The sequence below is a fragment of the Arctopsyche grandis genome, chromosome 2, assembly GCF_051622035.1.
Source record: "Arctopsyche grandis isolate Sample6627 chromosome 2, ASM5162203v2, whole genome shotgun sequence".
NCBI classification, from domain to species: domain Eukaryota; kingdom Metazoa; phylum Arthropoda; class Insecta; order Trichoptera; family Hydropsychidae; genus Arctopsyche; species Arctopsyche grandis.
In genome coordinates, this window is record NC_135356.1 from 74,914 (window position 1) to 87,373 (window position 12,460).

A 12,460-nucleotide genomic window follows, 5' to 3' on the forward strand; every position below is an offset into this window, starting at 1 on the left:
AATTAGACATTGCCAAAATATCCACAAAACGTGCTTACCTCACAATACCTAACCCAACCTAACCTAACCATCACCGAAGTCTGGGAATTCGACATCGCCAAAATATCCACAAAAAATTCTTATCCTACCAAACCTCACCCATCTGAACCTAACCATCACCGAAATCAAAGAATTGGACATTGCTAAAATATCCACAAAAATTTCATATCCTAAAAAAACCTCACCCATCTGAACCTTACCGTCACTGAAATCAAAGAATTGGACATTGCCAAAATATTCATAAAACGTGCTTACCTCACCATACCTTACTTAACCTAACCTAACCATCACCGAAGTCAAAGAATTCGACATTGCCAAAATATCCACAAAAAGTTCTTATCCTACCAAACCTCACCCATCTGAACCTTACCATCACAAAAATCATAGAAATGGACATTGCCAAAATTTCCACAAAACGTGCTTACCTCACAATACCTACCCCAACCTAACATAACCATCACCGAAGTCAGAGAATTCGACATTGCCAAAATATCCACAAAAAGTTCTTATCTTTCCAAACCTCACCCATCTGAACCTAACCATCACCGAAATCAAAGAATTGGACATTGCCAAAATATCCACAAAAATTTCATATCCTAAAAAAACCTCACCCATCTGAACCTTACCATCACCGAAGTCAAAGAATTCGACATTGCCAAAATATCCACAAAAAGTTCTTATCCTACCAAACCTCACCCATCTGAACCTTACCATCACAAAAATCATAGAATTGGACATTGCCAAAATATCCAAAAAACGTGCTTACCTCACCATACCGAACCCAACCTAACCTAACCATCACCAAAGTCAGAGAATTCGACATTGCCAAAATATCCACAAAAAGTTCGTATCCTACCAAACCTCACCCATCTGAACCTAACCATCACCGAAATTAAAGAATTGGACATTGCCAAAATATCCACAAAACGTGCTTCCCTCACAATACCTAACGCAACCTAACCTAACCATCACCGAAGTCAGAGAATTCAACATTGCCAAAATATCCACAAAAAGTTCTTATCCTACCAAACCTTACCCATCTGAACCTAACCATCATCGAAATCAAAGAATTGGACATTGCCAAAATATCCACAAAACGTGCTTACCTAACTATACCTAATCCAACCTAACCTTACCATCACCGAAGTCAAAGAATTCGACATTGCCAAAATATCCATAAAAAATTCTGATCCTACCAAACCTCACCCATCTGAACCTAACCATCACCGAAATCAAAGAATTGGACATTGCTAAAATATCCACAAAAATTTCATATCCTAAAAAAACCTCACCCATCTGAACCTTACCGTCACTGAAATCAAAGAATTGGACATTGCCAAAATATCCACAAAAAGTTCTTATCCTACCAAACCTCACCCATCTGAACCTTACCATCACAAAAATCATAGAATTGGACATTGCCAAAATATCCAAAAAACGTGCTTACCTCACCATACCGAACCCAACCTAACCTAACCATCACCAAAGTCAGAGAATTCGACATTGCCAAAATATCCACAAAAAGTTCGTATCCTACCAAACCTCACCCATCTGAACCTAACCATCACCGAAATTAAAGAATTGGACATTGCCAAAATATCCACAAAACGTGCTTCCCTCACAATACCTAACGCAACCTAACCTAACCATCACCGAAGTCAGAGAATTCAACATTGCCAAAATATCCACAAAAAGTTCTTATCCTACCAAACCTTACCCATCTGAACCTAACCATCATCGAAATCAAAGAATTGGACATTGCCAAAATATCCACAAAACGTGCTTACCTAACTATACCTAATCCAACCTAACCTTACCATCACCGAAGTCAAAGAATTCGACATTGCCAAAATATCCATAAAAAATTCTGATCCTACCAAACCTCACCCATCTGAACCTAACCATCACCGAAATCAAAGAATTGGACATTGCTAAAATATCCACAAAAATTTCATATCCTAAAAAAACCTCACCCATCTGAACCTTACCGTCACTGAAATCAAAGAATTGGACATTGCCAAAATATCCACAAAAAGTTCTTATCCTACCAAACCTCACCCATCTGAACCTTACCATCACAAAAATCATAGAATTGGACATTGCCAAAATATCCAAAAAACGTGCTTACCTCACCATACCGAACCCAACCTAACCTAACCATCACCAAAGTCAGAGAATTCGACATTGCCAAAATATCCACAAAAAGTTCGTATCCTACCAAACCTCACCCATCTGAACCTAACCATCACCGAAATTAAAGAATTGGACATTGCCAAAATATCCACAAAACGTGCTTCCCTCACAATACCTAACGCAACCTAACCTAACCATCACCGAAGTCAGAGAATTCAACATTGCCAAAATATCCACAAAAAGTTCTTATCCTACCAAACCTTACCCATCTGAACCTAACCATCATCGAAATCAAAGAATTGGACATTGCCAAAATATCCACAAAACGTGCTTACCTAACTATACCTAATCCAACCTAACCTTACCATCACCGAAGTCAAAGAATTCGACATTGCCAAAATATCCATAAAAAATTCTGATCCTACCAAACCTCACCCATCTGAACCTAACCATCATCGAAATCAAAGAATTGGACATCGCCAAAATATCCACAAAACGAGCTTACCTCACAATACCTAACCCAAGCTAACATAACCATCACCGAAGTCAGAGAATCGACATTGCCAAAATATCCACAAAAAGTTCTTATCCTACTAATACTCACCCATCTGAACCTAACCATCACCGAAATCAATGAATTCGACATTGCCAAAATATCCACAAAAAGATCATACCCCACCAAACCTCACCCAACTGAACCTAACCAACACCGAAATATAAGAATTGGACACTGCTATAATATCCACAAAACGTGCTTACCTCACAATACCTAACCCAACCTAACCTAACCATCACCGAAGTCAGAGAATTCGACATTGCCAAAATATCCACAAAAAGTTCTTATCCTACCAAACCTCACCCATCTGAACCTAACCGTCACTGAAATCAAAGAATTGGACATTGCCAAAATATCCACAAAACGTGCTTACCTTACAATACCTAACCCAACCTAACCTAACCATCACTGAAGTCAGAGAATTCGAAATTGCCAAAATATCCACAAAAAATTCTTATCCTACCAAACCTCACCCATCTGAACCTTACCATCACAAAAATCAATGAATTCGACATTGCCAAAATATCCACAAAAAGATCATACCCCACCAAACCTCACCCAACTGAACCTAACCAACACCGAAATATAAGAATTGGACACTGCTATAATATCCACAAAACGTGCTTACCTCACAATACCTAACCCAACCTAACCTAACCATCACCGAAGTCAGAGAATTCGACATTGCCAAAATATCCACAAAAAGTTCTTATCCTACCAAACCTCGACCATCTAAACCTTACCATCACAAAAATCAAAGAATTAGACATTGCCAAAATATCCACAAAACGTGCTTACCTCACAATACCTAACCCAACCTAACCTTACCATCACCGAAGTCAAAGAATTCGACATTGCCAAAATATCCACAAAAAGTTCTTATCCTACCAAACCTCACCCATCTGAACCTTACCATCACAAAAATCATAGAATTGGACATTGCCAAAATATCCACAAAACGTGCTTACCTCACAATACCTAACCCAACCTAACCTAACCATCACCGAAGTCAGAGAATTCGACATTGCCAAAATATCCACAAAAAGTTCATACCCCACCAAACCTCACCCATCTGAACCTAACCAACACCGAAATCAAAGAATTCGACAATGCCAAAATATCCACAAAACGTTCTTACCCCACCAAACCTAACCCAACTGAACCTAACCATCACCGAAATCAAAGAATTGGACATTGAGAAGAGCAATAATAATTGGACAAGAGCAATAATATGCATTCAATTATGCCACGAATCTGGACAAAACATTCCATATTTGAGTATTCAGATCGAAATCCTTCTTCCACAGAAGTAATTGCACTCCAAAATGTTTAGAAGGAGACAAAAGTGATACTCTGTTATCGTTGGTAAACGAAATTCATCACCAGGAGCATACTTTGCGTTCAATTTTGCCATGACTTTGGCCAAAACTTTCTTTATTTAAGTTTTCAGATTAGAAACCTTCTTCGACAGAAGTATTTGCACTCAAAAATGTTTAGACGGAGACAAAAGTGATTCTCTTTAATCGTTGGTAAACGAAATTCATCGCAAGAGCAATAATATGCATTCAATTATGCCACGATTCTAGACAAAACATTCCTTATTTGAGTATTCAGATCAAAATCCTTCTTCCACAGAAGTAATTGCACTCCAAAATGTTTAGACGAAGACAAAAGTGATTCTCTTTTATCGTTGGTAAACGAAATTCATAACCAGGAGCATACTTTGCGTTCAATTTTGCCACGACTTGGGCCAAAACTTTCCCTATTTAAGTTTTCAGATTAGAGACCTTCTTCGGCAGAAGTATTTGCACTCCAAAATGTTTAGACGGAGACAAAAGTGATTCTCTTTTATCGTTGGTAAACGAAATTCATCGCAAGAGCAATAATATGCATTCACTTATGCCACGATTCGGGACATAACATTCCTTATTTGAGTATTCAGATCGAAATCCTTCTTCCACAGAAGTAATTGCACTCCAAAATGTTTAGACGGAGACAAAAGTGATACTCTTTTATCGTTGGTAAACGAAAATCATCACTTTCCTTATTTAAGTTTTCAGATAAAAACCTTCTTCTGCAGAAGTATTTGCACTCTAAAATGTGTCGACGGAGACCAAAGTGATACTTTTTTATCGTTGGTAAACGAAATTCATCGCAAGGGCTATAATATGCTTTAAATTATGCCATGACTAAGGCCAAAACTTTCCTTATTTAAGTTTTCACATTAAAAACCTTCTTCGCCAGAGGTACTTGCACTCTAACATGGGTCGACAGAGACAAAAGTGATACTTTTTTATAGTTGGTAAACGAAATAAACTAAATGAACACTGCTAAATAATGGAAACTCAAAGTTTCGACTACCGAGGTGCAATGTGAAAGAATCCCGTCACATAATCAATGAGCCAAATGTTACGATGCTTTAAAATGGCTTTTTTATGTATATTCAAAAGTATACTTCGGTTATCAAACAGGTCAAATTGTGATTAATAAACAGCGGCTTGCATAATAGTGATATTTTCATAAGCGCTCGTATCAGGTAAGAGACTGTGTTACATATTTTACAATATTACATTATTAATTGGTTGTATTGAAACATGTTTTAATATTTAAAATATATTTTATTTGTAATACACGCGCTGGCGATACAAAATTCGAAACATGAGCAGTTTACAATTACATAGGTGGCTTACAATAACATCATTAATTTTGTGATGTGATTCTGTGTAAGCTTTATTCATCACTTACACCAATTGAAAATGATAAATAAACGAGTGGCATGACTGACCGGAAGAAGACACTTAATGAATAACGAGCACAAGAAGAAAATAATATCATACATAATGCATATACAATACACACATACATATATGCAAACCTACATATTATGTTTAAGAAAATCCTTATACACATACGTATTTATAACGAAAAATCAAAAAAATATTATACATATCAACTTAAATTGTACATAAAAACATTACTATAATACGTAAAAGAAATTAATCTGCAGTGATTAATACTTTTCACGAAACTATCCTTCCTTATTTCTAAGTACTAGTGCCGCAGGAGTTCATGTTAGTATCTCCTGTAGTCCAAGTGCTTATCAATAGGAATTGGATGCTCTCATCAGAAGATCTAGAAATTTAAACATATCTAATAAAATTTGAATATAATTAATTATTATAAAAAATTTACTAATACTAAGATAAACTTGTGAGATTACTAATTTCTTAAATATTTCAAAATATAATTAAAACATAGTCATAGCCATTGTATACAATGAAACGAATAAATGATAAAAAAAAAACAGTAATTTGTTCTCATTATTATCTTTTTTAATCCATTTCAGAAATTCTAAGATCAAATTAAGACTTTGTAAGAAGTAAAGGATAACAGACAGGCAAGGTCATAAAAATATACATATTTAATGAGAAATTTGAAGTTACGTAAGAAACAATACATGTACGTATATGTAGTGTTGGGATTGAACGAAAGGCTGATGTATGGGCTATGGCTGAGAAAGGGTATGTTACGACCGATTGTAGAGAGGGGATGGAAAAGTGGCAGAGGGCGCGAAAGGACCGCTATTTTACAGTTAGTAGAAGTTAACCTTCCACTGGGGGCGGTTGGTCGTTAAACCACCGCGTGGTGTCGTTTTAATAAACAACATGACTGAAAACGCACGTGTTTGATCTTCAATTCCACCGCCACATCCCATCGTGGTCCTGAATAGCGTCATCTATTCAGGAATTCCACCCACATATATGTACGTCATATAAATATATATTATGTAAACAGGGTTGGATGTCCCGATTTAGTAACTGTAATCCTGCGTCTCGATTTGCAAAGAAAATTTTTAAATGGAACTCAAGAGAGACATTAACTTTATTAACTCACTATGGACCGTAAAGACATCCGCTGTATTATTAATTTATTAACTTCATTCAAAGGCTATCAATACAGCGTATGTTTTTAAATCCTTCACACTTCATACAAAAAAATATTATTTAATAGGTTTAGTTTCAATATTCCAATCATAGATTATCCAATCATAGATATACCAGCATATATTTTTTCCAAAATATCGATAAATAAATTTAAAAAAAAATTATATTTCTATAGTTAAAGCTTGATTATTTTACCAAAGAATTTATCGATATTCCAAAATTCAAAAAAGATTTCAAATCCTCAGATATTGAAATGATTTTTTTTCTCGCGTAGCATACATATCAATGATCTAAAATATATCGTTTATTACGTTAACCCTTGAATGCTGACCAACGCCGATCGGCGTTATGCCAACAAGCCCATCAGCCTGAAATATGACTATCGGCGTTGTTTTTTTGAGTATGTTAAAAATAAACAAGAATACTACCCGCTAAGCCTTTCCAGGTTGCATTGAAAAAATAAATGCATTGAACATGGGTCGTGTAATCTGTGTCAATGTTTATAAAGACTTGGTTGACACTGGAATTTCTGAATTTATAACCATAACAGAATTTCTCGATGGAAATCCCTAACTGCTGAGTATTTTAGATTGTGGCTTGGCATTTAAATTGTGAGCATTACATTTTAACAACAATGAAGAAGATGGAACTAGTTTTGGAAAAATACATTCATTAATAGACTTCTTTTGTTTATTTTATATTGTTGCAAGATGTATTAGAGTCTAAACACACCTTTACAAAACTCGAAATCGTCGGCGAGAGTTATCTAGGGTTTTTATACGTGCTTTCTATTGGATTTCTAAATAATTCTAATTTTCAGCGTGGTGGGCTTTAAAAAAAAAAGACGTCAGCACTCAAAAGGTTTAAGTATATAAATTTTATACAAAATTGAATACAACAATCACCACAGTTTGAGAAATATTGATCTGATAATTTATACGGTCAAAGACAACTGTAAAGATGGTGTTGTAAATGAGTTAATATAATTGCAGTTTTTGAATGCTTAGTAAGAAAAAATGGAAACAATGAGAGTTTTAAAGTGGCGTATACGATGGCATACATAGTTCTGGGAATCCCTTGGATTTATTGGAAGAAATACAAAAATTAAATTTATGAATAGAGATAGACAAGACCAAATGATCGACTAACGAAAAATCGGTAAAACATTTTAAAAGTAATTAAAAAGTAACCAATTTTTATAAAATAACATCTTATAATTATTTGATTCCCTACTCAAATGCAGCATTAGTACGAATTTTTAGTTTTGACGACGGCTTTGCAGAAAGAATGTAATCGTCCGTTGCTGAATACCTTGGAGTTGATAGAAAAATAAAATTCTAATATATCATGCAGTTTCGCGAATTTTTAAAGACTTGAAATGAACATGCAGAAAATATTTTGAAAAATGAAACTGGAATTGAAAAATATTCAAAAGATTTGTGATATTTTTTATGGTTTGTGCTGTTTTATAATAAAAAAAAAATGTTATTGAAAGTTAACATTAAATATTATAGTATATTGAAAAAAATATATTTTAATAAAATTCAGGTATGCTTTTTTTGAAAATCTGGCAACCTTTATGTAAATGTTTGTATGTAAAAAAATTACATATCTTAGAAATGTATATAGTTTTAGCGTTCTAAATAAATTATAACATGCTGGAGTTATAAACGCTCGTCGTCTGTAGAATTTCATAGGTTTTTAATATGAAATTCAGTTACATATTTACGCCCACCCATTCAATGTAGTATTTCTAGGTATAAAATTTAGTTGAAAATAAAATAGGTCAATTTCAAATCGATTCCAAGTGTATAAAAAGATAATGCAATTTGTTATTGTATTATGGAAAATATTCCATATGAGATTCAAACAAAATCAAAATAATAATTTCTTTAAATTAATTAATTTCAATAACACCATCATCCAAATCTATTTTAATATTAGGAAGATTCAAAACTTTCGTTGTCGTTGTAGTTTTAGTGATCTCCGTAGTAGTTTCAACTGAACTATCTTGAACTGTGACACATTTTTTCAAAACTTTCATACTACTACTACTTTCAGTCTCATTTTTTCTTTTGGCCGATACATCGGTATTTTGTACACAGTTTGCAAACGATTCCTCACTATCCGTTAGGTCGATAACATTTTTTCCTTTTCTTTCTTCAACAACTTTTGGAGATTCATTATTTTTGTCTGAATTAGTCGTCGACTCGTTCATGCCATTTTTGCTGGAGGCGCGCTGTTTTGAATTCTTAGATTCTTGAACGGTGATGCACGGAATTAAATTTTTACAACTTGAAAGCCCCCTGATTACGCATGGCTTCATTGCCTCATAGTGTTCCTCTTTAAGTGTTATATCATTATTAACCGGCGATATTTCGAAAGGATCAACGCTGATAATCTCAAAACACTCCTTGATTTCTGTATCAAATATTTTCTCAATGTATACCCGTTTTCGTGATGCACATTTATTTTTACTTTTCAGTAGCAAAATGTATGGTACTCGGTTTTCCGCATTTGTTTGGTTGTCAAGAACAAAAACCTCTTCCTGAAAATATAAATATTACAATAAATTAATATGTAGTACATTGTAGATAGTCAGTTCAAGTTCAAGGTTAATTAATACACAAAAAAAATTACTTTAGGTGTTATGGGTACCGCATCGTCTTCATTCACAGGTTTTATTTCATTATCACATTTGACTATCATTTGATTTTTTAGCTCACAAATATCATAATTCAAACGCACGAATTTCATGTTAAGATTTTCAATATGAAGTAAAATATTTTTTCTAGACATACTCAATACTTGTCGTTGTATTTTGATATTCTCTATCTCGTATTTAAGCTTTTCACACTTCAACCGAAGAATAGAAGTATAACTATTTCTGAAAACAAAAAATATATATATAAAAATAAAATAAAATTGTAATGTATTATTAACAAAATCATCAAACGATATCGGTTTAAGGATTTTGGAATATAAATAGCCCTGCCAGGCGTTTCAGTATTCCGGGCTTGTCCCGGCGTCCCGAAAAGAACTTTGGGACACCCAAAAATCCCGGTTTTAGATCAATTGCTTGCTGATCATGACAACTCTCATTGTTTAGAAATACCGAGTCCCCTCAGTTATGAAGTGAAATCATAAATCATTAATCGAAACGTATAGGATGTTACTAGTATGCTGCTACTAGATCAGTGGTTCTTAACCTTATTGGAGGTACTGAACCCCACCAGTTTCATATGCGTATTCACCGAACCCCTCTTAATTGGAATAATAAAATATGATTTTTTTCAAATTCAAAACATAGGTATATATTTTACTGGTGCACAAAATGAACCGTGCATCAACATCACTGTGTTCAAAGAACAAAACCATTAAAACATGATTTTCACACAAAAACATAATAATGAATATTTACTGCAAATCAGTATGGCTTCTGCTGTTGCCTTTCAGAGACTAGTTCAGAAATGCGCGGCTTCACATTGGCAAGTGCCACTCTCATGTTATTTTCGCAACAAAGTCTGTTCCTTTTATTCGTTTTTATGTCCAGCATCCTCGAAAAGGATTGCTCGCAAAGATATGTAGTAACAAACGGTATGAAAATCTCCAGAGCTTTCTTAGCAATAACAGGGTACGTTGCCATTTGTTGACACCAAAAATTTTGAGAACGTTGTTGTTCTGAAGAGTTGCTGTTGAACCTGGCTATGTTGAATTTCCGCCGCATACATACAAACATGCATGCATACATACAAACATACATACGTACATACATACATACATACATGCATGCATACATACAAACACACACATACATAATACACACATACACACACACACAAATACACACATACACAAACAAATACATACATACATACATACATGCATGCATACATGCATGCATACATACAAACATACATACGTACATACATACATGCATACACACACACACACATACATAATACACACATACACACATGCATACGTACACACATACACACACACAAATACACACATACACACATGCAAACATACACACACACATAGATCATGTGCCACCAAGACGAAGGGTGGACGGAAGCCCTACCGACAGTGTTACTGGGGATCCGATCGGCATGGTATCCGATAAGACCTCAATGCCACGTCAGCAGAACTGGTATATGGTCAACCGCTACGGCTACCGGGAGAGTTTCTGGCTCCACAACGAAACGGAGGACCCAACACAGCGGAACTAGCAGAGAGATTGCGGTCCCAAATGGGGCGAGGTTGAGAAACGCCAGTCCACCGCGGCGCCATGGAACAAGATCAACCTTCAGATCAACCAACAAAGACCTGCACACCAGTGATCAGGTGTTCCTGAGACACGATGCTGCCAAGGGTCCGTTACAGCCAGTGTTGAAGAAGGGACCGAAGTTCTTCACACTGAGAATTAAGGATTCCAATGTCACCGTATCGGTAGACCGCATAAAGCCGGCATACATGGAAAGCAGCGGAGAGCCCCCCAAGAAAATGCAGAACCACAGCAAGAAACTGGCCGACAAGCAACCACACGGACTGGCAGGAGAGTCCGGTGGCCAGCCCATCTGGACAGCTACATCCCGTAGTTGTCGCGACGGCTACGCAATGTCGAGACCCACAATATGTATTTACATATGACATTTTGTAAAATATCGCATCGCAATAAATAATTATAATGAGAAGACGCGCGCGCGTCCGCAGTGAAATTGAATGAATGAAAATTGAAAGGATTAAAGCGCGAGACGGAGACGGAGACGGAGACGGAGACGAGAAAGGAACATGCATTTCGCATTGGGTATGACAGCGCGAATGTATGAAACCGCAATCGTCCCAGCAATCGTCCCATCCCAGTGGCGAGGGGTGTTTTGGCGCGCGGAAGAGTTTTCGCAAAGTGACAGTTCGCAAACAGACAGAGTCTGCGACGCGTGACGTAAGTGAACTGAAGTGAACTCTAACGAAGCTGGTTAGTGTTAGTGTGGTATTGAATTAATATGAGAACACTCACCGGGAAGCAGAAGCAGAAGCAGAAGCAAAGGCAGAGGCAGAAGCAGAAGCAGAAGCGGAAGCGCCCGACATCGTGCGAGGCAGCGACTAGACTGACAGCGCAACAACACGCTGTTCGTTGAATTCGAATTTCGAATTTCGAATTTCGAATTACGAATTTCGAGTTTTGAATCATGAATTTCGTTTCATGAACCAACGATAAAAGAGAATCACCTTTGTCTCCGTTCCGTCTAAACATTTTCGAGTGCAATTACTTCTGCCTCATCGGCAGGTTTTTAATCTGAAAACTTAAATTGAACGCAAAGTATGCTCCTGGTGATGAATTTCGTTAACCAACGATAACAGAGAATCACTTTTGTCTCCGTCTAAACATTTTGGAGTGCAATTACTTCTGTGGAAGAAGGATTTCGATCTGAATACTCAAAAAAGGAATGTTTTGTCCAGAATCGTGGCATAATTGAATGCATATTATTGCTCTTGCGATGAATTTCGTTTACCAACGATAAAAGAGAATCACTTTTGTCTCCGTCTTAACATTTTGGAGTGCAATTACTTATGCCGATGAAGGTTTTTAATCTGAAAACTTAAATAAGGAAAGTTTTGTCCAGAATCGTGGCATAATTGAATGCATATTATTGCTCTTGCGATGAATTTCGTTTACCAACGATAAAAGAGAATCACTTTTGTCTCCGTCTAAACATTTTGGAGTGCAATTACTTCTGCCGATGAAGGTTTTTACCTTGCGATGAATTTCGTTTAATGTCCA

General features: G+C 36.0%; 1 protein-coding gene across 1 annotated transcript; it reads right to left on the bottom strand.

Moving 5' to 3' along the window:
- Window positions 1–5,329: 5,329 nt before the first annotated feature.
- Window positions 5,330–11,818, bottom strand: LOC143921524 (uncharacterized). The gene is made up of 3 exons (XM_077444856.1): window positions 11,696–11,818; window positions 9,313–9,559; window positions 5,330–9,220 (listed from the first exon to the last, which is right to left on the bottom strand). Exons 1-3 carry the CDS (start codon window positions 11,764–11,766, stop codon window positions 8,570–8,572), a joined length of 969 nt encoding a protein of 322 aa, XP_077300982.1. The 5' UTR covers window positions 11,767–11,818; the 3' UTR covers window positions 5,330–8,569.
- Between the last annotated feature and the right edge of the window lie 642 nt (window positions 11,819–12,460).